At 42.1% G+C, this 26,383-nt stretch overlaps 1 protein-coding gene across 1 annotated transcript; it reads right to left on the bottom strand.

The window, feature by feature from the left end:
- Positions 1–252: 252 nt before the first annotated feature.
- Positions 253–26,383, bottom strand: rrm2b (ribonucleotide reductase M2 b). Its single transcript, XM_060942697.1, has 9 exons — positions 26,041–26,383; positions 22,932–23,081; positions 21,598–21,714; positions 12,855–12,988; positions 7,002–7,096; positions 4,745–4,878; positions 991–1,095; positions 765–878; positions 253–634 (listed from the first exon to the last, which is right to left on the bottom strand). The coding sequence occupies exons 1-9, from the start codon at positions 26,086–26,088 to the stop codon at positions 482–484; spliced, it is 1,050 nt and encodes a 349-aa protein (XP_060798680.1). The 5' UTR covers positions 26,089–26,383; the 3' UTR covers positions 253–481.

The following is a 26,383-nucleotide window of genomic DNA, read 5'->3' as shown; positions in this document are numbered from 1 at the left end:
GCAGGAAAAAATAGCGGAGAATTCAGGGCCACATGGCCCTAAATTCATTAATTGTTCTATTAAAACAAAACCTCATAAAACTGGAAGTCTGCGATTCGAATTCTATAGCTTTCGGTCCACTAAACAAAAATAATTGGGTGTCAGGGAAAATTCTTTTTATGACCTACACTTGAAAAATCTGAAAGGCAGTCTACCTTAATATAAAATCACCAAATAAAAATATAATATTGATTCACAAGATACTCAGACTGGTAAATATGAAGACTGCAGCTTTTATGATTTAATCAATTGTTCATAAACACATTTTTTTCATCAGTTTAGAAACTAAAATTAAATAAAAACAGTCTAGAATCCAGAAAGTAAACAAAACAATATGGTCACAAATGTATTAAGTTTGCTTGTAACAGTGGAGCATAATCTATATAATACTTTTATTTTCCTCAAGGAGGTAGAAACAATTTACTCTTAACAGTATGAAGCTTTAAAAATCTGCATCGAGAGTGAATTCAGAGTCCATGGTATTTGACATCACACCGAACCGTTGGTACTCAGCCACACGCTTCTCAAAGAAGTTGGTTTTCCCTTCCAATGAGATGAACTCCATGAAATCGAATGGGTTTTCTGCCTCATATACCTTTCGAGAAATAAAGCAGGATTTTGAAATTCATTTCATCAGTAAAATAAAGCCAGCTATCCCAGGCACTAAGTGGCAACACAAAATAAACTAGCTGTATCAGTAGAAAAATAAATACAAAATTACTAACTTTAGGTAATCCTAAGTCCATTAACAACCGGTCAGCCACAAACATGATGTACTGGTTCATCAAAACACTGTTAATCCCAATGAGGTCGACTGGTAAAGCCTCAGTCAGAAACTCCTGCAATAAGTAAGTAAGTAAATAAATAAATAAAATGTTATAGTTTTTGTCCTTGTTATACAACAACTAATTTGCACAATTACAACAAGTTGGCTTTTAAGACTGCACTGACCTGTTCAATGCTAACCGCTTCAGTGATAATATCCTTCACTTTGTCGGCTGATGGCTTTTTCACCAAGTGGCTGTACATAAGGCAGGCAAAATTACAGTGCAAACCCTGTGAATGGGAGATCATATGGTTAGAACTGCCTAGAAGTAAATGGTTTCTGATCCCCAGGAATATACAGTGCCCTCTACGATTATTGCCACCCCCTGTAAAGATCAGTACAAAGGGTTAGAAAAGACAAGAGTGCTCTGAGAGTACAATCTCCCCCGCTGGCAACTATGCTATAATTCTGGTAAAATGCGACTGAACTGAACGAAATTGCAAGATACGTATTACCGACATATAAAAAAAGAATCCTGTCAAGTTTCGTGAAATTCCTCCAAAAATTGTGAGAGGAGTTGATTTCAGAAGGTCAGTACCCTTCCTGGGATGGATGGATGGATGGATGGATGGATGGATGGACGGACATCGTCAAAGTCAAAGTCCTTCCCACGCCATGTGGCGCATAGGGCGGCGCCGATCTCCGTTTCCGTAGCCCTCGGCCACTCGCCTATTACATAGCTAGGGTTACAGTGGGAGGGCTAGTCCTCTGGTAACCACGAGAGTTTGACTCCCCACTCGCATCTGTATTGCAGCGTGCCTTGCCAGGGGGAATTATGTCGTGGGACGGACGGACATCACCAGGACATAATTCCCCCTTCAGGCCTTTCGGCCAATGGGGGATAATAAAAACTGTGAGGGAAGTTGATTTCAGAAAGCAGCACACCTTGATGAAATTGCCAAAGCACAAGTTTGTTAATAATCAAGGGCATAACTCTGGTAAAATTTGCCCAAATTAAACAAAATTTCAATATGCGTATAACTGTCATATAACAAAGCCTTCTGCCATGTTTGGTGAAATTCCTCCACAAATTGTGAGAGGAGTTGATTTCGGAAGAACGTCCACCCTCATGAAATTGTCAAAGTACAAGTTATTTAATCAAGGCTCAAAACTCTGGTAAAATTTTCACATACGAAATTAAATTGCAATGTGCGCATTACCGTCATACAACAAGGCCTTTTGCCAAACTTTGAGAAATTTGCCCAAAAATTGTGAGAGGAGTTGATGTCAGAAGGCGAGCACACCTTCATGAAACTGTGAAAGTACAAGGTTGTTAATCAAGGGCCACAACTCTGGTAAAATGCGACTGAATTGAGCAAAATAAAAATATGTGTACTACCGACATACAACAATGCCTTTTGCCAAGTTTGGTGAAATTCATCCAAAAATTGAGAGAGGAGTTGATTTCAGAAGGTGAGCACCCTTCCCGGGACGGATGGACGGAAATCACCACGACATAATCCCCCTTTGGGCCTTTCGACCAGCGGGGGATAAAAATCCACCTTTTGATGAAGTCGCTTCATCTCACCTTGAAAAAATGAGAAAAACCCAACCTTTAATTGAAATGAATGTCTTCAGAAAAAACTAAATCCCTCATTAAGAAATCGTTATTTTCAACAAAAACATATGTGCTACTATTACTGGCAGCCCTGGAAATGATAGTTGAACACAATGTAACTGAAGCACGTTTCCCATTTAAATTGTACAGTATTTTTGAGTTGATTGGAGTGTGCAGGAACTTTTGATTGATTGATTGATTGATTGCTTTATTCCGAACAGTAAAGAAGATATTAAAAAAAACAAAAATAAAAAATGCGATAATCAAAACATCGTCATAAACAAACAGAATAGCGCAGCCACAAGGCAGTAACATAATAATGTTCGGAAACGATTAGGAAGAAGTAAATAACTTATCAAATTCTAACCCTCTATACCACCGCTAATCAAATACATTCATAACTTTCAGGCTGTAATCCATGACTTCCTGATTAACTGGGGAACAAATATGAGGTGACACAGAGGCCAAGTTCCCTTCGTCATCCATCAACATGGGAAAGATAAGAGAACCCACAAACCAAATAAGGGAGAAGTGTGTTGACCTTCATAAGTCAGGGAATGGTTAAAAAAAAGAGCTACTCACCTGATAACATCCATTTCTACTGTTAGGGCAATAATAAAAAAGTGGACACCAACTGGAACTGTTACAAACTTGCCTGGAAGAGGACCCGAGTTTATTTTGCCCCCATGTACAGAGAGAAAGAGGGTAAGAGAGGTTAAAAAAAAAAAATCAACAAAGGATCACTGTTGGTGAATTACAAGAAAAAGTAAAATCTGGGCATTTCCAAGTCTCCAAAACCATCATCAGACTCCACCTCCACGCCAAAAGATTATTTGGAAGGTATGCCAGAAAAAAAGCCTTTTCTGTCAGTTAACCACAAACGTAAGCACCTGAAGTTCGCAAAACTCTACTACAACTTTGACTGGAACCATGTTCTGATGTAACAAAAATGGAGCTTTTTGGCAATAAACACTCAAGGTGAGTTTGCCATAAAAAGAAGGATGGCTATAATGAAAAGAACCCAATTCCAACTGTAAAAAATGGTGGAAGTTCTGTGATGTTTTGGGGCTGTTTTTCCTCCAAGGGCCCTGAACACCTTATTAGGGTACATGGCATCATGGACTCCATGAAATACTAGGACATTTTAAGGTGGTGTTTACATTAGACTGTATCCGTCTCGTTTTCGTCATGGATGCACTGTCCGTTCACATTAAAACGCCGGGAAACGACTCCACAGGCGGAACAACTTGAATCCGGCAGGGTCCACGTATTCAATCCATTACGTATCTGATCCGGTGCTGTGTAAACATTGAGGAACGAGGATACGCTGTGCTGAGCTCTAGCTGACGTCGTCATTGGACAACGTCACTGTGACATCCACCTTCCTGATTCGCTGGCATTGGTCATGCCACGTTGGTCATGTGACGCGACTGCTGAAAAACGGCGCGGACTTTCACGTCCTGCTATTTGTCCCGAATCACTGCTCGCGCGCTCTGTGAGCTGCGCAGGGCCGGAGTGCGCACCCTCCAGAGGGCACTCGCTGTTCAGGGCGGAGTGATTTGGAGCGCAGGATGCCTGCGGAGCCGAGCGTATCCGTGTATTGGAGTTGCTGTGTGCACGCGAATCGTGTATTGGCGTTGCTGTGTGCACACTAATCGTTTTAAAAACGTTAATCTGATGATCCGCTGATACGGTCTAATGTAAACCCCACCTAAATCAAAACCTGCCTGCCTCTGCCAGGAAACTAAAACTGGGTCGTCACTGGATCTTCCAGGAGGACAATGATCCAAAACACATCCCCAAATCAATACAAAAATGGTTCACTGACCACAGACTCAAGCTTCTGCCATGGCCATCTCAGTCCCCTGACCTGAAGCTCAGTGAAAACCTGTGGCTGAGCTGAAGAGGAGAGAGCACAAGAGAGGGCCGAGGACCCTGGAGGATCTGGAGAGATTGTGTAAAGAGGAATGGGCTTAGATGCTCTGCTCTGTATCTCCAACCTTGTAAAAATGTTACAGGAGAAAACTCAGTGCTGTTTTGCTGTTTTACTGGCAAAGGGAGGGTATACACAGTATTAAATGCAGGGGTGCCAATAATCGTGGCACATGTGTTTTTCTTGAAAATAATTCTCTTTTGATGAGGGATCTGTTTTTCTCTGAATAAATGTATTTCAATTAAAGGTTGGATTTTTCTCACTATTTCAGTATGAGATGAAGTGACTTCACTAACAGATGGATTTCTTCGAATCATTTTTAATAATCTTTACAAGGGGGCCAGTAATCCGACGGCACTGTATTCTGATTGGTCGCATTTATAGTTACCTCATCTCTGCTGATGAGCTCATTGGAGTAGGTGAGTCCAGGCATCAAACCTCTCTTCTTTAGCCAGAAGATGGCAGCAAATGATCCTGAGAAAAAGATTCCTTCAACCGCTGCAAATGCTACTAATCTTTCCCCTGGAAATAATAAACGCCTAAAGTTAATAAATGTCAACTTCACAAAAGTATCCGGTCACATAAATTAAGGCGAGAGCGACAGCTACAATTATCGACACCTTAACGATCTTTTGGCCGTTGCAAAAGTTGCAGAAAAGACTTTCCATACGTAAATTGTGCGTCAATAATTACTCAAACTTCCACTGGAAAAAAAACGAGTTGATTCCCGATTACTTAGCGTATCAGATCACGTGACACCATTCCACAATTATCGACATCCAGATGATTATTTATAAAAAATGAATCGTTATGTGGTATAAAGTTAACAAAATATAGTTTTTATTTAAAATTTGTTTTACACAGACTTATATTTAGTCCAAAATATAGTTTATATAAATATATGGATGTCGGTGCTTACGTAAATAAGGAAGTAATTCTAATGTTTGTAAACAAATGAACTGATAATGTTTAATCTGTGTCGGAAAATCTTCTTGTTCTACTTTCTACCCACTTTCTAAGTATTTTCATAGATCATATTCTGTTAATCATTCGTTGTTGTTTGTATTAATTTCAAGTTTTGTAGTTTACCAATAAATGTCAACAGGCAATTGACATTGTAACCGCATGAAAATCCAGGTCACAAAGGTCGCATGTCATTCCTCAAACCAAAATATAAAATGCCTACTGATATTGTAATATGTGGTAGATATTTACAACAAACTGCAAAAAATATATAGTTTTTTGAATGGAATAGAAAAATCTGAATATTTCAAGCGTGTAATTTTTTTATATGCTAGGAATTTAATTCTGGTCTAATTCTATTTATTGCAATCAGATTCCAAATACTCTATAAACATTCCATTCTGTTATGAATCAGAAAAAAATGATTATAACCACAGCACTTTTATTTTTTTAAAGTACTTCATCTACTTCAACAGTGTTACACAAAGATCGATCCATAACAGTTGTAAACGTCACTTAATGTCGATAATGGTGGACACCGGTGAAAGTGATCACTATTGCCGCTTTTCCACTACCAACGCGGCTGAGTTGGGCTGAGCCGTGCCGTGCTGAGTTGGGCTGAGTCGAGCTGAGTGGGGCTGTTGGAGTTGCATTTCGACTACAACCGCGCTGAACCGTGCTGGCTGGAAGTGGGTGGACACATTGGGTGGAGTTAGCGAAAGTGGGTGGACGTCACGTGATGTCGTTATGCGGCGCAAACAGTGACATCAGTGACCTTTTAAGCGGTAGTCTCACGACCCGGATAGTAAACAATAAACATGGAGGACATGGAGTCGTTAGTGTTGCTGGTCTTGGTGCTGTGGCTTGTTGTCACCGACAACGCCAACAGATACTGGCAAGAGCGTATAGATGAGGCGAGGCGCATAAGGCTTCAGAAATTCTCGTAATTCTTCTTCTTCCGGGTTTACGGTGTTTGCAGATCCCAGCGTGCTCACGGGGCGTGTGTGGGCATGTGAGGACACTCCTCCTCACCAATCAGTGCACAGGGGAGTGTCTGCTCACGCCCCCAGCCTCACTCGGCTCGGTTTGGCTCGCTTCAGCCCCACTCCAAAACCGTGCGAGTTTTGGGGGCTGAGCAGGGCTGAAGCGAGCTGAGTCATGCTGCTCTGAGGTAGTCGAAACGCGAGCCGTGTCGGGCTGAAGTGAGCTGAAAAAGGGTAGTGGAAAAGGGCCATATTATCGACACCTCACGTGATTCTCAAACGCATGTTTAGATACAAAATGGCGACTGTTAAATGAAAGAGTAAGAAATAAAGTAGGTTTTGACAAGAAGATCATGAAATATCTGTGAATTTGATCAGTAAAAACATGTCCATGATCTTTCCACCATGCTTACCTGCGATGATAACGTCCGGGTTTTCCTCAAATTACCGATCGTGCTAAAAAAATTCCATCTCAGGTAACGAGCTGCGTCATCAGATGACAAGATCAAAGGACGAGGGCGGGTCTTCCGGTTGATTAATTAACCAATAATAACTGTTGTAACTGAAACTCGCCTTTGTAAAATTGTCTTTTATTGGTAAATCTGAAAAGATGTCGATAATTATGGACTGTCGATAATTGTAGCTGCCGCTCTAGTTGGAAAAACATTGGACGTGATGCATATAAAATGTGGAACTTGCCAAAGGTAGCGTTTGTGTCAGAGATCCACTGCAGAGCCCAGTCCGCTTTTCTTTTCACACAAGGCAAGGTTTCAATGGCATTAAATAAATAGTCTCTGGAAGAGATGGACACGATATTATTACAATTAATACAATCAGCAATCATTGTATCAGTGTAAAATGTTCCAGAGAGTACACTGTTCTATACTTTATATAAAGACATACAGTACCAGTCAAAAGTTTAGACACACCTTCTCATTCACTGTTTTTTCTTACGTTTATTTTCTTATTTTCCTATTTTTATTCATTAAAAGACTCTTCGTGTCTTCAAGTAATGATGGACGTCGTGTCTCTTTACTTAGTTGAGCGGTTCTTGACATAATATGGATTACTACAGTTGTGGAATCGGGCTATTTACTGTATTATTATTATTATTTACTGTTTGATCTCAAACGCATTAAGAAGGCAAGAAATTGCACTAATTAACTTTTGACGAGGCAGCTGTTAATTGAAAAGCATTCCAGGTGACTACCTCATGAAGCTGGTTAAGATAATGCCAATCGTGTATAAAGCGTCATCAAGGTAAACGCTGGCTACTTTGAAGAATCTAAATTATGAAATCTGTTTTGTTTTTTTAATACTTTTTGTTTACCACGTAATTCCATACATGTTCCATATGTTATTTCATAATTTTGATATATTCAGTATTGTTCTACAATGTAGAAAATAGTCAAAATACAGAAAAACCTATGAATGAGTCGGGGTGTACAAACTGGTACTGTATTTAGAAACAGACTCACTTTTCATCTCTGCAGCAGCAGATAACGTTAATAACGCAAATTACAGTCACATACTGAGTTCATCATGAAAATCTCAAATTAGCCAAAATGTCAAATTTACCAGGTATGTTTTTGTTTTTTTAATCTGAGTTCAAGATAACAAGAATATACAGTACTGTGCAAAAGTCTTAGGCACATGTAAAGAAGTGCTGTAGAGCAAAAATGCCTTCAAAAATAATGAAATTAGATGTTTCAACATTAAAAAAAATACTATAAACAGGAATCATCTCATCTCATCTCATTATCTCTAGCCGCTTTATCCTTCTACAGCAGGGGTTCTCAACCTTTTGCAACCTGGGCCCCACCAAAGCTGGTTCATTGCAGTTGGGGGCCCCTCTTCTCGCCCCGCCCCCATCCCCCCCCCCAAACACACTCACCCGCAGTGACGCCACCCGACCTACAGCACCTTATATCGACCGATAGATAGATAGATAGATAGATAGATAGATAGATAGATAGATAGATAGATAGATAGATAGATAGATAGATAGATAGATAGATAGATAGATAGCTAGCCCTGGGCTAGATTATTAGTAGTAGTAGTAGTAGTAGTAGTAGCAGCAGTAGTAGCATTATCCATAGTAGACTAGCAGTAAGAAAACAACAAATTATTTGGGTAGAGCTGAAATGGGGAAAGCAAAAATACAGTGTGGGGTAGTAGTCTTTAAAAAGACTGTTTGGGTTTTGCACTGTATCGATGGATTGATGATAGTAGACTAGCGAGAGTCGGCACGAGTTAACTCGGCAAGAAACCAGACTAGTGTGTGTGTGTGGCAAGCACTCACACGGTGGCCACGGTATGCAGACTCACTCACGTGACGTTGCGTCATGTTCGCGTCACGGGCTTAAAATAACCTACACACAAGATTTTATGATAGATTGATGATAGATTTTATAATAGTATTGATTTGTATGTAATAGTCCAATGTCCTGCATTTTGACATGGGTAAATGTGTTGCATCTGCTTAGCTACTATAGCCTGTTAGCCCCAGATTTTTTTTTCCTCCATACATGAAGCCTACTCGCGACCCCCCTGGAGTACCTCCGCGCCCCACCAGGGGGGCGCACCCCCCGGTTGAGAACCACTGTTCTACAGGGTCGCAGGCAAGCTGGAGCCTATCCCAGCTGACTACGGGCGAAAGGCGGGGTACACCCTGGACAAGTCGCCAGGTCATCACAGGGCTGACACATAGACACAGACAACCATTCACACTCACATTCACACCTACGGTCAATTTAGAGTCACCAGTTAACCTAACCTGCATGTCTTTGGACTGTGGGGGAAACCGGAGCACCCGGAGGAAACCCACGCGGACACGGGGAGAACATGCAAACTCCGCACAGAAAGGCCCTCGCCGGCCACGGGGCTCGAACCTGGACCTTCTTGCTGTGAGGCGACAGCGCTAACCACTACACCACCGTGCCGCCCCTAAACAGGAATCAATGAGCCATAATAAATGAAACAAAGTCAATATTTGGTGTGAGACGACCCTTTGCTTTAAAAAAAAAAAAAAAGACCTGTAGTTTCAGGTACAATGAGTGCAGTTTGATAAGGAACTGAGCTGTAGGTTTTACTGAGCATCTTACAGAACCAGCCCCAGTTCTTCTGGACACTTTGACTGTCACACTCGCTTCTTAAAGTCCATATTCTGGACCAATTTCGTTTTTTTAAATATGAAAGTATGTCCGTTTACACACTCATCCAGAAGGGTAATTTTGCACAAGGCCATCTGTCTACAGCAGAAAAAAATAAAATAACAAAACGCGTCTGGAAAAATCCCAAGGGAGTCTGGAGCCAGATTCGTGACGTCACCTACAGAAGCACGGTTTCAGTGCACAACCTGTGTAGACAAAGCGCTCCCGTTTCTCTCTCATTGTCCGGTCTTTTGGAAAATGCTGAGTACTAATCCCATCAAGATTGGTGTTGCTACACCCTCCTACGATACATCTGTTAACCATTTTAATAATTACACGATAACGTTGAAGAAATTTGCAGAAAACCACCAGGTCGTTTTCTCATAAACAAACCAGCGCTGACGGAGGATTCAGAAGGAGGCGTCCAACACGCAACGTCACGAAAATCAATGTTTCCCAGGAAATCCAAATGCCAAGTTTTTTCAGAGGCGGACCAAGTCGCCTCAAATGGCTTGATTTCAACTGAATTTTTCTGGTATTGCGCAAGGTAAAAAAAAATGCACAAAATGCAAAATGTTACAGATATTTGACCAAAGTTTAATATAAAATAGGAGAATTACATTGATCTTGCTCCTGAATTTACCCGTGATATGCACTTTAATTCTGCACCAAAACCCAGTAGCCTTCATTACCCGCCCGCCCGCCCGCCCACCTACCTACCTACCTACCTACCACAAAATACTGTGCAAAAGCCTTAGGCACATGTAAAGAAATGCTGTCGACCAAAAATGGCTTAAAAATATTTAAATTAAATGTTAACATTTAAAAAAATAATATAAACAGCAGTAAGCCATAATAAATGAAATAAAGTCAGTATCTGGTGTGAGATGAAATAAAAATATTAAATAAATAAATAAATAAATAAATAAATAAATAAATAAATATGTAGTTTCAGGTACAGAGAGTGCAGTTTGATAAGGAACTGAGCTGTAGGTTTTACTGAGCATCTTCCAGAACCAGCCCCAGTTCTTCTGGACACTTTGACTGTCACACTCACTTCTTAATTTTGCACCAAAACCCAGCAGCCTCCATTATGTTTTCTTTTTTAATCTGAAAAGTGCTCTCTTATGTAATACGCTGCTCAGATACAAACTTTTTTTCTGTAACATTTAATTTTGTGCCGGAAAACGAACGTTTGGACTCTAAAATGTTTTTGTACCGACTCGATAATGTAGAAGTCATAAAATAGAAATAACAAAAAAAAAAAGACTTTTGCACAGTACTGTACATAAGAATAAAATTAAAGAGTACATAAAGAAACCTGGCGGCACGGTGGTGTAGTGGTTAGCGCTGTCGCCTCACAGCAAGAAGGTCCTGGGTTCGAGCCCTGTGGCCGGCGAGGGCCTTTCTGTGCGGAGTTTGCATGTTCTCCCCGTGTCCGCGTGGGTTTCCTCCGGGTGCTCCGGTTTCCCCCACAGTCCAAAGACATGCAGGTTAGGTTAACTGGTGACTCTAAATTGACCGTAGGTGTGAATGTGAGTGTGAATGGTTGTCTGTGTCTATGTGTCAGCCCTGTGATGACCTGGCGACTTGTCCAGGGTGTACCCCGCCTTTCACCCGTAGTCAGCTGGGATAGGCTCCAGCTTGCCTGCGACCCTGTAGAAGGATAAAGCGGCTAGAGATGATGAGATAAAGAAACCTGATACAAACTACTACACTGTAAAAAATGATTTGTTGTTTTAACTTAAAGTTAGCAACCGGGCTGCCTTAAAATTTTGAGTTCATTGAAATTCATATACAGGTAGTCATCGACTTACGACCTATGCGATTTACGACCGATCGACTTTACGACCGTCTGGTTATGACTGGCAAGTGTTTCCCAGCTGAGCGTACAACAGTTTCCGCCCCAGCTCCTGGCCCCGCCCAGCATCTAGCCTCTCGCCGTGTACAACCGTTTCCGCCCCAGCTCCTGGTTTATGAAACGAGCAAATCCTCCTGCCAGCCCGAGCGCTGCAACAGCTGATGATGACGTAGACGACCCACAGCCAAGCACCAGTGATGCCAGCGGTCACTAAGTTTTGTATTTTGCTGTTTTACATTTGTATTTTGGTATGTTTCAAACTAAAATGTTTTCTATTTTTCACACCTGTATTTCGTATTTTTTGTTTTGCACATATTAAACAAATTGTACTGTATGCAGTGTAGTATGCAGTGTTTGACTTAAAACAAATAATGAGCCAAGGTAATGAAATAAGAAAATGTTGATAAAATAAGAGGGCGGCACGGTGGTGTAGTGGTTAGCACTGTCGCCTCACAGCAAGAAGGTCCTGGGTTTGAGCCCAGCGGCCAGCGAGGGCCTTTCTGTGTGGAGTTTGCATGTTCTCCCCGTGTCCGCGTGGGTTTCCTCCGGGTGCTCTGGTTTCCCCCACAGTCCAAAGACATGCAGGTTAGGTTAACTGGTGACTCTAAATTGACCGTAGGTGTGAATGTGAGTGTGAATGGTTGTGTCTCTGTGTCAGCCCTGTGATGACCTGGCGACTTGTCCAGGGTGTACCCCGCCTTTCGCCCGTAGTCAGCTGGGATAGGCTCCAGCTCGCCTGCACCCTGTAGAACAGGATAAAGCGGCTAGAGATAATGAGACGAGATGATAAAATAAGACTTTAAGATGATTACAATATCATTACACATCACAATATACTTACGTTCATTTAACATAGGCCAACTTACGACCAGATCGGTTTACGACCGGGCAGTCGTAAGTCGACGACTACCTGTAGTAAGTTAAATTGTTCGCCTTATTATGTTAACTTACTATATGAATTTCAATATATAGTTGGAGTCTGCATGTTCTCCCCGTTTCTGCGTGGGTTTCCTCCGGGTGCTCCGGTTTCCCCCACAGTCCAAAGACACGCAGTTAGGTTAATGTGGGGCGGCCTTGGGCTGAGGTGCCCTTGAGCAAGGTACCGAACCCCTGACTGCTCCCCGGGTGCTCTAGTGTGGCTGCCCACTGCTCTGGGTGTGTGTGCGTGTGTTCACTGCTTCAGATGGGTTAAATACAGAGGATGAATTTCACTGTGCTTGAAGTGTGCATGTGACAAATAAAGGTTTCTTCTTCTTCAATGAGCTCAAAAATTTAAGCCAGCCTGGACACTAACTTTTTTAAGTTAAAACAACAAATCTTTTTTTTTTTTTTTTTACAGTGTATACATAACCTGTTACAGTCTAACTTTTTTTTTTTACATGCAGTCTGTCATGTTTCTTTGTAAACCACATTATGAAAAACAGTTAACCTCAATGAGCACTGAACTGAGAAAGGCTGCACCTGTGACTTCCATTTAAACGTTTATTCTTCAGCACTAGCTGTGAATAATAAGAGCTGTCCCGAATGGTGGCCCCTCACCTCTCCTTTAGATCCCTGATGTATGTGTTAATGAGCAAGCTGTACATCTCTGAGTGCACGTTCTCAATGAGGATCTGGAAGCCATAGAAAGAGCGAGCCTCTGGAACCTGCACCTCCTGACTGAACCTCTGCACCTGCACAAACAGACACGTGAACAGAACGAATTCAGGACATGAACACACGGGCAAGCAAAGAACTGCGCATTAGTGTACATAATGTTGTACACTTGAGTGATGGTTTGAATTCTTTCAACTTAAACCCATTAACATTGTTGACCCCATATCACATCACATCACATCACAGAGAAAACTAATACTTATAACAGGGTGTCTACAGGTTTGTCCAAGCTAAATTTAAGACCATTTTCATACCATGTTCCAAAAAAAATTAAGACCAAATCTAAAGTCACGCAAAAACGTACTCTTTTGGAAAAAAAAAAACTATTGCCGCTTTTCCACTACCAACGCGGCTGAGTTGGGCTGAGCCGTGCCGTGCTGAGTCGGGCTGAGTGGGGCTGTTGGCGTTGCATTTCGACTACAACCGCGCTGAACCGTGCTGGCTGGAAGTGGGTGGACACATTGGGTGGAGTTAGCGAAAGTGGGTGGACGTCACGTGATGTCGTTAGGCGGCGCAAACAGTGACATCAGTGATCTTTTAAGCGGTAGTCTCACGACCCGGATAGTAAACAATAAACATGGAGGACATGGAGTCGTTAGTGTTGCTGGTCTTGGTGCTGTGGCTTGTTGTCACCGACAACGCCAACAGATACTGGCAAGAGCGTATAGATGAGGCGAGGCGCATAAGGCTTCAGAAATTCTCGTAATTCGTAATTATTATTCTTCCGGGTTTACGGTGTTTACAGATCCCAGCGTGCTCGCGGGGCGTGTGTGGGCATGTGAGGACACTCCTCCTCACCAATCAGTGCACAGGGGAGTGTCTGCTCACGCCCCTAGCCCCACTCAGCTCGGTTTGGCTCGCTTCAGCCCCACTCCAAAACCGTGCGAGTTTTGGGTGCTAAGCAGGGCTGAAGCGAGCTGAGTTGTGCTGCTCCGAGGTAGTCGAAACGCGAGCCGTGTCGAGCTGAAGCGAGCTGAAAAAGGGTAGTGGAAAAGGGCCATATATAATTTAATGTAACTTATTGTTCTTGTAAACATTCACCAGAAAACACTATTCTAGTAGAAGTACTTCATTTCTTTTTCTTGACAGGCATTCACACACTCAGAACACAATATAAGGATCGGATAAACTTGTAACTGTGTGACAATAAGAATGCAGTCACAACGTTTGAATCCAATGTAACAATGTGAAAATGTGAATGAAGTCACACACACACAATCCAATGCAACTTTTTTTTTTAATTATTATTTTCTCTGCTGGCGGCACGGTGGTGTAGTGGTTAGCGCTGTCGCCTCACAGCAAGAAGGTCCTGGGTTCGAGCCCCGGGGCCGGCGAGGGCCTTTCTGTGCGGAGTTTGCATGTTCTCCCCGTGTCCACGTGGGTTTCCTCCGGGTGCTCCGGTTTCCCCCACAGTCCAAAGACATGCAGGTTAGGTTAACTGGTGACTCTAAATTGACCGTAGGTGTGAATGTGAGTGTGAATGGTTGTCTGTGTCTATGTGTCAGCCCTGTGATGACCTGGCGACTTGTCCAGGGTGTACCCCGCCTTTCGCCCATAGTCAGCTGGGATAGGCTCCAGCTTGCCTGCGACCCTGTAGAAGGATAAAGCGGCTAGAGATAATGAGATGAGATGAGATTTTCTCTGCTTGGGGAGTCACACTGTAAGCAGAATTGTTCAATTCCATCTTTGGTCAAACAACAATGCAGAAAACAACAGTTAAACAATGTGAATGCACGTACACCTGAAACTTCGGCTCACTCACTTGAAAGGCGTGCTCACTTGCACTTCTTAAAACACTTGGAACGATACCCACACACAAGCAATACTATTCTCTCACATGCACGTCATAGAATATATTCTCTCTCTCTCTCTCACACACACACACACAATATTCTCTTACATAAACAAGACAACACTCTTACTCATTGTACAGTACAATACTCACTGACAATGCAACACGCTCACGCTCACACACACTATGGCATTTTCCTAAGTTTTTCCGTTTCTTGATCCAGCTCACTCTCAAGGTCTTTTAGTTCGGCTACTTTTTCTTTGAAACGCTTTCTGAGAACGTTTGATTTTGTTATTAGCTGGGCCATGAGGGTTCCCGATTTCCCCTCTGCTTGTTCAGTGCTGAATCGGGAAACATCGCCTTAAACACGTCGTCAATTCCGTCATTGGATCTATATGAATGGTGGCCAGTGATAGTCCTGAGTACCCAGATCACTTCTGCCCTCAGTGTTGGAGTAGATCCACACATTGTTCGAATGTCGGATGACGGTAGCCTCGCAGACCTATCCTCTCCTCCACGACCGTTAGTGGTGGCAGCGCTGAAGTCGGATATTTGAGGCTGATGCTCGCGACCTTTAGCAAAAGCAACGTGCTTGGCGCTCTTCATATGAGAGTCCACCGCTCTTATCCCCATTGTGCCCAACTTAAAAGTCTTACAGCATGTTACACAGTATGCCTCGTTGGCATTTCTGGGTACAGCTTTCAGCCACCACGAGTATTTTGCATCGTGCAGCCAGTTATCATTACATTTACATTTACCCATTGTGGCTCGGACTACCCTCCATCAACAGATCAGGCACTGAGTGGTTGTCAAGCACGCATGTGTCTAGCAACCGGTGGATTCAGAGCCTGCGCGGTATAATTGTGAGCATCAAAAACGATTAAACTTTTTCCCCATCCAAATGGCCCTTTTCCACTACCCTTTTTCAGCTCACTTCAGCCCGACACGGCTCGCGTTTCGACTACCTCAGAGCAGCACGACTCAGCTCGCTTCAGCCCTGCTTAGCACCCAAAACTCGCACGGTTTTGGATTAGGGCTGAAGCGAGCCAAACCGAGCCGAGTGGGGCTAGGGGTGTGAGCAGACACTCCCCTGTGCACTGATTGGTGAGGAGGAGTGTCCTTACATGCCCACACACGCCCCGCGAGCACGCTGGGATCTGCAAACACCGTAAACCCGGAAGGAGAAGAATTACGAATTATGAGAATTTCTGAAGCCTTATGCGCCTCGCCTCATCTATACGCTCTTGCCAGTATCTGTTGGCGCTGTCGGTGACAACAAGCCACAGCACCAAGACCAGCAACACTAACGACTCCATGTCCTCCATGTTTATTGTTTACTATCCGGGTCGTGAGACTACCGCTTAAAAGATCACTGATGTCACCGTTTGCGCCGCCTAACGACATCACGTGACGTCCACCCACTTTCGCTAACTCCACCCAATGTGTCCACCCACTTCCAGCCAGCACGGTTCAGCGCGGTTGTAGTCGAAATGCAACTCCAACAGCCCCGCTCAGCTCGACTCAGCCCAACTCAGCACCGCACGGCTCAGCCCGACTCAGCCGCGTTGGTAGTGGAAAAGCGGCAAAAGTGTACCACATTTTAACAATATGACTGAGTAAAATCTCCATAAATTTAAGATTGAAAATTTAAGACCACGGGGTTTGAAATTTAAGACAATTTAAGACTTTTTAATGGCCTTATTTTAGGAAAATTAAATTTAAGACTTTTTAAGGACCCGCAGCCACCCTGTATAACTAAAATAAAATCTGACTTTTGCTTATATAACATTTTATGCCATATTATTGTTAAATTCTTGATTCTGATTGGTCAGAAGGTGTTGATTAAAGCTCGGACAGTAAGTGCTGACTTGAAGCTAACATTTTTTCAGGAATCCTGTGGGTCACGGTATTCCTACAGGATTCCTGCGGGATGAGAGTCAATTTCACTATTCATCATGTGACTGTGACGGGACAGGAATCATAAAAACGTTCGGTCAGTTTTTGTATATCAATATGCCGTTCTAATATTCATTCATTCATTCATCTCATTATCTCTAGCCGCTTTATCCTGTTCTACAGGGTCGCAGGCAAGCTGGAGCCTATCCCAGCTGACTACGGGCGAAAGGCGGGGTACACCCTGGACAAGTCGCCAGGTCATCACAGGGCTGACACAGACAACCATTCACACTCACATTCACACCTACGGTCAATTTAGAGCCACCAGTTAACCTAACCTGCATGTCTTTGGACTGTGGGGGAAACCGGAGCACCCGGAGGAAACCCACGCGGACACGGGGAGAACATGCAAACTCCGCACAGAAAGGTCCTCGCCGGCCCCGGGGCTCGAACCCGGACCTTCTTGCTGTGAGGCGACAGTGCTAACCACTACACCACCGTGCCGCCCCGTTCTAATATGAAAGTATTATTTTCTTTATTTTGAACACGGAAATGGGACGGGATGGGACGGGAGTCATTCTTCCAGGATTGGGATGGTACAGGAATTTTTTTTTATTCTGTCATGGGATTGGGACAGGACTGGAGTATTTTTATGGGAGTGGGATGGGAGGCTTGGACTCGAACACCAAGGCTTGAAAGATCTCTTGATGGTTCTTATACACACATGCTGTGCACAGTCCTTAATGTGAGCTGGAGGCAGCATATCACAAACTAGAAAAGCACTCGGAGAGCGCAGACCTCCGCCAAGAATCCTTTAAAAAAAATCCGAGATCCAGAAGGTGATCTGGATCACCGCCAAAATTTAAGGAATTGTTACTTGTGCCCAGTCACACCTCTGGAAAAAATTTCAGAGCAATCCGTGCATAACTTTTTCCGTAATGTTGCTAACAGACAAACCAACAAACAAACCAACGCTACCGAAAACATAACCTCCTTGGCGGAGGTAATAATATGGAGAGCTACCAAGGATAAACGGCAATGTAGTGGCTATGAGGATGCAGCTGGCTGAACACCGCTTTAGACATCCAGAGTTGGCAGCTAGTCATCTCATCATATGGTAACCAGTGCATGGGCAAAAGAGATGAGGAAGACCAAGAGCCAGTTTTGTTGATGTACTGGAGAGGGACGCAGGAGCTGGAAACTCACAGGAACTGGAATCGTGTTTAAAGGATCGCAGAGACTGGAAGATCTGTACTAGGGCCTGGCTGAGGCTACCTTAGTAAGTAAGTGAAAGATGAAACAGGAGTGAAAATCCAATCCTGTGTCACCCTCTTTCATTAAAGATCGACAGTAGGATCCATCTTATTTCACCGACCTTCCACAATATTAAATATAATCAAATAAACAAATACAACTTAGACTGCCTTGTAACTCTGAGGTGATCACTTTGGATGCATCACACTGCCCTGTTGTTAACTTCATTTATTTTTTTCGGGGTGCAGTTTCCATCAAATCCTGCGCTCTGATTGGCTGGCGAGCGGGTCCGTATCCTACGGTATGAACCCCAGTTACGGACCCCGGTTACGGACCTCTGGTGACTCGCTCGTTCACAACAACAACAGACATAGTAGCATTTTTTGTCAACATTTATCTTTTGTTTTTATAAGATTTATTTATAAGATTATCAAAAATCTTATAAATTTTTGCCAGCATTTCTCAGGAGAATAGCATTAATTTTACAGCATGGATAGTGATAACGACAGTGTTCACAGCAAAAGTGAGTTTTACTATCCTGAGGAAGAAGAAATAAAAAAAAACATTTCAGGAGAAAGCTAAAAACCTCTAACTTGCTAATGCCAAGCAAAAACATGGCTGAATCCTGAATGACTCAATTTTGTATAAATAGGGGACTACATAGGCAGCAAAATGTAGTTTTTTCCTGCCATGGAAGTGCACTTGTATACCGAGGAGGAAGCAATTTGCATTACAGCCATGAATGAGGATTCAAAATGGCGGCTCGGCTCGGCTTTCCCTTTCGGGCGCTCTCGTTTTCTGTTAGAATTTGGTAAAGAAAAAAATAAATATGTTATTTACCAGCTTAAGGTCGGTCCGTATGGTGAAATACCGTGACCTCGGCCTTGAATACTGACTCGGCCCAGAGGGCCTCGCTCAGTACTTTCAAGACCTCGGTCACGGTATTTCACGATACGGACCTCCCAGCTGGTAAATAACATATATATATATATTTATTGGTAAGTCCTAGATTTTCACTTGAAGTTGTTATTTCTAGTTATTCTAGCTTTTGTAAGAACTGCCATTAGTGTCAAAATGTTCAGGATAATAATAATAATAATAATAATAATCTTCTTTTCTTCATGGACAGCACTTTTCATTCTGAGTTTAAATTCTCAAAGTGCTTGATATACGCAAGTTTAGAAGACCAGAAATTCTATTCAATTCAATTCCATTCATCACTGACATTTTATCAACAGACATTGTCACAAAGTTGCTTTACGGAAATAAATAAATTCTAGATGCACGTTTTAAAGATATGCAATGAAGCAGTAAAGAAGTGATCGCTCATGAAATGACTATAACTCTATTAAAATTACTATGAATCATGGAAGTATTTTTAAACATATAAAAGCCCAGAGAACTAAAACTAGGTCAAGTTAACTACCGTAAATCCTCTAATATAGGCCGGGGCCTTTATTTCACTCAAGTGCATCTTGGTCCAGGCCATTATTGGAAGGAGGCCAGAATTAGAGGCAGGCCTCTATTTCTATTTGAGCAAAACAGACTACCAGTGGAATGAATAAAAACGAGATTTTGTGTCTATTTGTCAAGTTGATGCTTGGTTGCCTGGTTACCACCAGACCTACCGGTAATCACAATCAGGGGCGCCTGCAGGGTTGAACTGTAAGGTACGCACTAGCGGTGTAATCCCCCCCCCCAAAAAAAAAACGCTTGCGTGCTGCAGTTTCTATGAAGAGTCGATCTATAGGCTTATACACAAAACAACGATAGAACTTTAACTTGAAATTGAACAATAGCCTTCCATGAACACAGGCTGATATTTGAACAACATATGTGAACTACACACGACAATAAACAATAAACTCTTTATAGCCTCGATTAGAATCTAGTGAACTTGCTCAGCACTACCGCACGCACGACTCTGACACACACTGTAGCGCAACGTGGGGTACATAGACTCGCTGAAAAACTCCTCGGGTATTTTTCTGAGTTTACCGAAAATCAGAGTAGAAGGAGCCACCCACCCTCTGTCTGGTTTGAAGCGGTTCTGTAGGACATTGAGCTTTACAGAGTCCGGTGCACATTTTAAGGCATCTGGTTGAAGTTTACCTATGTCTGATAAATCTGATGTCAGTGATAGCGGGCTGACTCGTGGCTCATTAGTAAAGCTATCTGATGGCTCATTTGTCAGCAAGGTGGAGCAACCATCTACTTCTGATCGTAAGGGACATGGGGAGATGTAGGTGTTCTTATATGAAATTCACTGGATGTATGGCTAGTTTCAAACTCAGAGGTAGATGAAGGCAATTCCCTCAAAGGAACTGAGCTAGCATCCAGCTGCAGCGTACTGCTGCTAGGTTGCGGAGGAGTGGAAGCTGCCGGTGCCGTGTTACTAGCTGACACTGGAGAGGACCGGCAAGCAGATGACACCCCTGGATCACTGCTTTTGGACTTTTTCGTAAAAGTCTGAAACAAGCTCGTTTGTTTCAGGGTTCGTTTACTCATTTTTGACTCGCTTCTCAATAAATTCTCGCACAAGCTTTGACTACTGACGATTGTCTGTCTCCGTTTCTCAAAACTGGAGAGAATCTCAGTGGTGCAAGAAAAGTATATCTGCATTGACCAATGAGCTTTCTTGGTCACGCACACCCCGCCCACTCCTGAAGCACACAAATGCGCCGGCACACACACGTCTCTCTCTCTCTCTCTTTCTCAAATTATGTTGCATTGCCAAAGCATTCAGGTAACAATTATAATTAAAAAAAATATCTCTCTCCCCAAGGTACGCCTAGTGCGTACGGCCATACGCCTGGCGGCGCCACTGATCACAATTGTCTTTCAGATCGGAACGATTGTGTAAGGCCACTATGATCTCAGAAACATCGTTGGTTATAGCCCCGGCCTGTATTAGAGTCCGGCCATTATTTACCTCCTCCAACAGCGAGACCGGCCAATATTAGAGTCCCGGCCAGTAATGGAATACAGACCAGTATTAGAGGATTTACTGTATGTCTAACTAACCTGGATTTAAAAAAAAACAAAAAAACAATTGAGCTGGCAGTCCTTATATGTTCCCTGGAACACTACTACAGAGATCATATATTAACAAGAGTGCTCTGAGAGCACAATATGCTCCACTGGCAACTCTGCCACAACTCTGGTAAAATGTGACTGAATTGAATGACATTGCAATATGCGTATTACCGACATATAACAAAGAATCCTGTTGAGTTTCGTGAAATTCCTCCAAAAATTGTGATTTCAGAAGCTTCCCGGGATGGATGGACAGACCGACATCGCCACGACATAATCCTCCTTTGGGCCTTTCGGCCAGCGGGGGATAAAAAACTTCTATCGTCTGAGCTGTGACTGATTCTCAGGACTAACGGTAGGTTTGCATAAGCTGAGCCAAGTGCCCAGGATGGACTACACTGCTTCAGGAGCTCAGTGAGATACTCCAGACCTTTGAACATTCAGAGATTTAAACATCATGAGCAGAGCTTTGCAGTCAATGCAGATATTAATAGGCAGTAATCAGTGCTGCTGAAGTTTAAGAATAAAGTGCTGTAACTTTCTTTCCCTGGTGAGGATGCAAGGTTATGAATACATTACTCAAGATAACAGGAACTGCCAAATGGCTTCATGTAAATGCAGAAATTTGAATGCATAAAAGAAGTTTACCAAGTTCTCATTTACAATGCCATCACTCGCTGCAAAGAAAGCCAAGACGTAGGATATAAAGTGTTGCTCTTCAGGCTTCAGTCTTTCCCAGTGGGCCAGATCTTTGGATAAATCCACCTGCAAAAAAACAATAAACATTCAGAAATGATGAATATTTCGTACAGTACCAGTCAAAAGTTTGGACACACTTACTCATTCACAGTAATGGATTTGATTGGTACTGTACATTACATCACATTATGCTTCTTATGCCTTTGTTTGGGACAAATCAATTCAGTACTAAATATACCTTTGCATAAACACACTAAAACAACAGACTATTGTACAGCATGGGCTGCCTTACATCACAGGCATTACTACTGTGTTATAACTGTGTTATACAGAATCAGGCAAACGTTTGGACACCCCTTCTAATTCAATAGTTTTTCTTTATTTTTATTAATTAAACGACACTTCACGTCTTAAAGTATTGATGGATCTTGTTTCTTTTTACTTAGTTGAGCGGTTCTTGACATAATATGGATTTACTACAGTTGTGGAATAGGGCTATTTACTGTAAGTTTATTATTTACTATTTACTGTTTGATCTCAGACGCATTAAGAAGGCAAGAAATTGCACTAATTAACTTTTGACAAGGCACAACTATTAACTGGAAAGCATTCCAGGTGACTACCTCATGAAGCTGGTTAAGATAACGCCAATAGTGTGCAAAGTGTCATCAAGGTGAACGCTGGCTACTTTGAAGAATCTTAAATATCAAACATACTTTGTTTTTTTAACACTTTTTGTTTACCACATAATTCCATACATGTTCCAGATGTTATTTCAGAGTTGTAATGCCTTCTGGGCGGCACGGTGGTGTAGTGGTTAGCGCTGTCGCCTCACAGCAAGAAGGTCCGGGTTCGAGCCCCGTGGCCGGCGAGGGCCTTTCTGTGTGGAGTTTGCATGTTCTCCCCGTGTCCGCGTGGGTTTCCTCCGGGTGCTCCGGTTTCCCCCACAGTCCAAAGACATGCAGGTTAGGTTAACTGGTGACTCTAAATTGAGCGTAGGTGTGAATGTGAGTGTGAATGGTTGTCTGTGTCTATGTGTCAGCCCTGTGATGACCTGGCGACTTGTCCAGGGTGTACCCCGCCTTTCGCCCGTAGTCAGCTGGGATAGGCTCCAGCTCGCCTGCGACCCTGTAGAACAGGATAAAGCGGCTAGAGATGATGAGATGAGATAAGCTCTTCAGTATTGTTCTACAATGTAGAAAATAGTCAAAGTAAAGAAGAACCTGTAAATGAGTAGGGGTGTCCAAACTTTTGACTGGCATTGTATCAGATTAAATGGTCACCTCTTCAACTGTCCAGAATGAGGCCTGGGCTTGTTTGTACATCTTCCACATGTCTGGATACTGAATGGGAAAGATGACAAATCGCTTTTTGTTCTGTTGGAGGAGTGGCTCGTTGTCATTGCTCCCTGGATCCATGTCCTTGTGTCCATTCTGAAAAAAAAAAAAAAAGAACACTGCTTTCAGCAGATGATATTATCCATGCAAAGTTTATAACACAGTCTCACTGGGGTCGAAGGTTCCATGTTGGTAGATTAGATTCATCACTTCACTGCTACCACAGCAACGACTTATCATGTATTTGTGCTTTTTTTTTATATGAGAAAGTGAAGACAAAATGCGCTTGCCCTTCAAGTGGTTAAAAATATGAGAACGGTTTTAGACACTGAGGCTACAGACTTAACTGTTAGATGTTTTATATAGAAACACAAAAAACGTCACTGAACTTTTGAACTGTGGGTAGTGTTGTAACACGGTTACATCCCATGGATAGCTTACAAGTAAGCTATCAAGAAAACATCCACGTAGATATTATCTAAACTTAATGAATAAATGTTAACTGATAATAATTTTGCCTTTTGTATCCTATAGCATTGCAACGTCTCAGATCTGCTACAACAAAAATCACACATCAGTCAAAAAACAGACAACAGAAAGCACATAAGGACTCCGGAAAGAGTCACAGCTTGAAAGAATTTGAGACTATTGCTCGTTTGCACATGTTGATTTACTCCGAGTCGGTCTTTAAGGTCAGTTTTGCAAAAGGACCATATCAAACCTCCTCTCATAGATACAGTACTGTCTAAAGTCTTCATTCACATGCAAATAAATGTTGTAGAGTAAAAATGCCTTCAAAAACAATGAAGCTAAACATTTCTACTTTTAAAAAAAAATACGAGAAAGAGCAGTAATCAGTGAAACAAAGTCCATATTGGATGTGATGGCCCTTAAAGTGCATATCACGGGTAAATTCAGGAGCAAGATCAATGTAATTCTCCGATTTTATATTAAACTTTGGTCAAATATCGGTCACGTTTTGCATTCTCTGCAATTTTTTACCTTGCGCAATACCAGAAAAATTCAGTTGAAATCTCTGGATGAGAGTCTGCTAAATGGTGTTAAAAAAATCTCGTTGCAGAAAGAATTAATTTATTGATGATCCTCAAATCATATAATAAACTAGAAAGGCACTGAGTAGAGTGTATACATCCACCAAGCAACATATCTGGTTTTGCATCAAAATCTAATCAATTGGCCCATGGCCCATCTTTCCTCAAATTTTCATCAAACTCCATTCATTACTTTTTGAGCTATGTTAGGAACAGACAAAAAAAAAATCCTGGGTCTGCATACATATCCGAATCTTGGATCATCCATCCATTATCCTGTTCTACAGGGTCGCAGGAGCCTATCCTAGCTGACTACGGGCGAAAGGCGGGGTACACCCTGGACAAGTCGCCAGGTCATCACAGGGCTGACACATAGACACAGACAACCATTCACACTCACATTCACACCTACGGTCAATTTAGAGTCACCAGTTAACCTAACCTGCATGTCTTTGGACTGTGGGGGAAACCGGAGCACCCGGAGGAAACCCACGCGCACACGGGGAGAACATGCAAACTCCACACAGAAAGGCCCTCACCGGCCACGGGGCTCGAACCTGGACCTTCTTGCTGTGAGGTGACAGCACCAACTACACCACCCTTTTAAGGAAAACATAATGAAGGCTGCTGGGTTTTGGTGCAAAATGCAGAAGGGTTGTTTTACAATCAGGGTACAAAGTTTGTGTCACAGGGGTCCAAAATTCAAATTGATTCAGACTGGTTCTTGTACCAGTTTTTAAGTGAAGGACAAGTTAAAGAACAGACAGGCATGTGGAATAGTTTGTATTATAACAAGATTAAGTGTAGCTTTAAGCAGGGCTGGGAGAAACAAATGAAGTGATTCTCAGAGAGGACTTTTTTTTTTTTTGACAATTCAGAATCCACTACTTCCATAGTGCTTTTACGATAAATATAAGGCTGTAAGCTTTGTGTTAGTTGTCTCTAATATTTATGTCCCAATATCTTGACCACATTTTAGGATGAAAATAATCATTTTAGATATGTTATTTTACATTGAAAAATTAGCTGTCTCGGAGAGGACATTTTTTTGACACAATTACATACTAATTTGATCAAAATAGTCTGAAAACTTACTGGCGTTCAACATTAAAACTTAACTATGTTTCCAATGATATGGAACCAATTATGTGTTTTATGGTATAAAGAATGATTTAAGTGCATCCCTTTTGGAGCTACCTGTGGTCAAAAAAGCACTTTTTCTAAATGACACGAGTAATTTTGCTAAATATGACATATATTGCCATACATTCACCAAAAATAACGTTATCAACAATTTTTTTTTTGCATGGTAAATAGAGCTATCACAGGGCTACAATAAACAACCAAGTTTATTTAGTCAAGCCTTTTGAGATTGAAGATAATAAGTGTTAAATGTGATTTTTAGCTTGCGTACCCTGATTGTAAAACAACCCAGAAGCAAGTGTGACAGTCAAAGTGTCCAGAAGAACTGGGGCTGGTTCTGGAAGATGCTCAGTAAAACCTACAGCTCAGTTCCTTATCAAACTGCACTCATTGTCCCTGAGACTACTTTTTTTTTTAAAGCAAAGGGTCATCTCATACAAAATATTGACTTTTTCATTTATTATGGCTTACTGCTGTTTATAGTATTTTTTTTTATGTTGAAACATTTCATTTCATTATTTTTAAGCCATTTTTTGGTCTACAGCACTTCTATACATGTGGCTAAGGCTTTTGCACAGATAGATAGATAGATAGATAGATAGATAGATAGATAGATAGATAGATAGATAGATAGATAATCAGTCACACTACTACATTAAAACTGATGAATCTACATCATCATGAAAATGATCTGATGTTAAATTCAGATATAAATCTATTAACACACAAAAGGTTTATAAATCCACCCTGATCTCTGGATATGTCTTTATTTTGAACAGTTACAAAACACTGAACGGCTCGTGACCTCATTCAACACAGTCAGCAGATTTTAAATATGTTTTTTTATTATTTTTATATACCTGATATTCTCGGGAGTCAGTTCGCATGTTCGTCAAATTCGTATCCATTACGAAAACATTGTTTTAAGCGAAAACGCTGTGTATTTTGGTGCTGTTTCTGGCGTTAATCCGGTCATGAGCACCGACTCACGAACCACGTTCCCAGTGCTCCTGTCAGGCTTTCACTACGCATGCGCAGCGCATGCGCAGGTTTTGTTTTGCTGTACCAGGAAAGCTTCTCTTGTACCACGTGGTTGATCTAAGAGAATTATGGGTTGTTTTACAAGCTAAAAATCACATTTAGCCGCACACTACGCCGATCCACGCGGTACCGAACCGACCCATTTCAGAGCCGACTCCCGAC

This window comes from Neoarius graeffei, chromosome 16, assembly GCF_027579695.1.
Source record: "Neoarius graeffei isolate fNeoGra1 chromosome 16, fNeoGra1.pri, whole genome shotgun sequence".
NCBI classification, from domain to species: domain Eukaryota; kingdom Metazoa; phylum Chordata; class Actinopteri; order Siluriformes; family Ariidae; genus Neoarius; species Neoarius graeffei.
The sequence above is the reverse complement of the archived record's forward strand: the minus strand, read 5'-3'. Positions and strand labels throughout refer to the sequence as shown.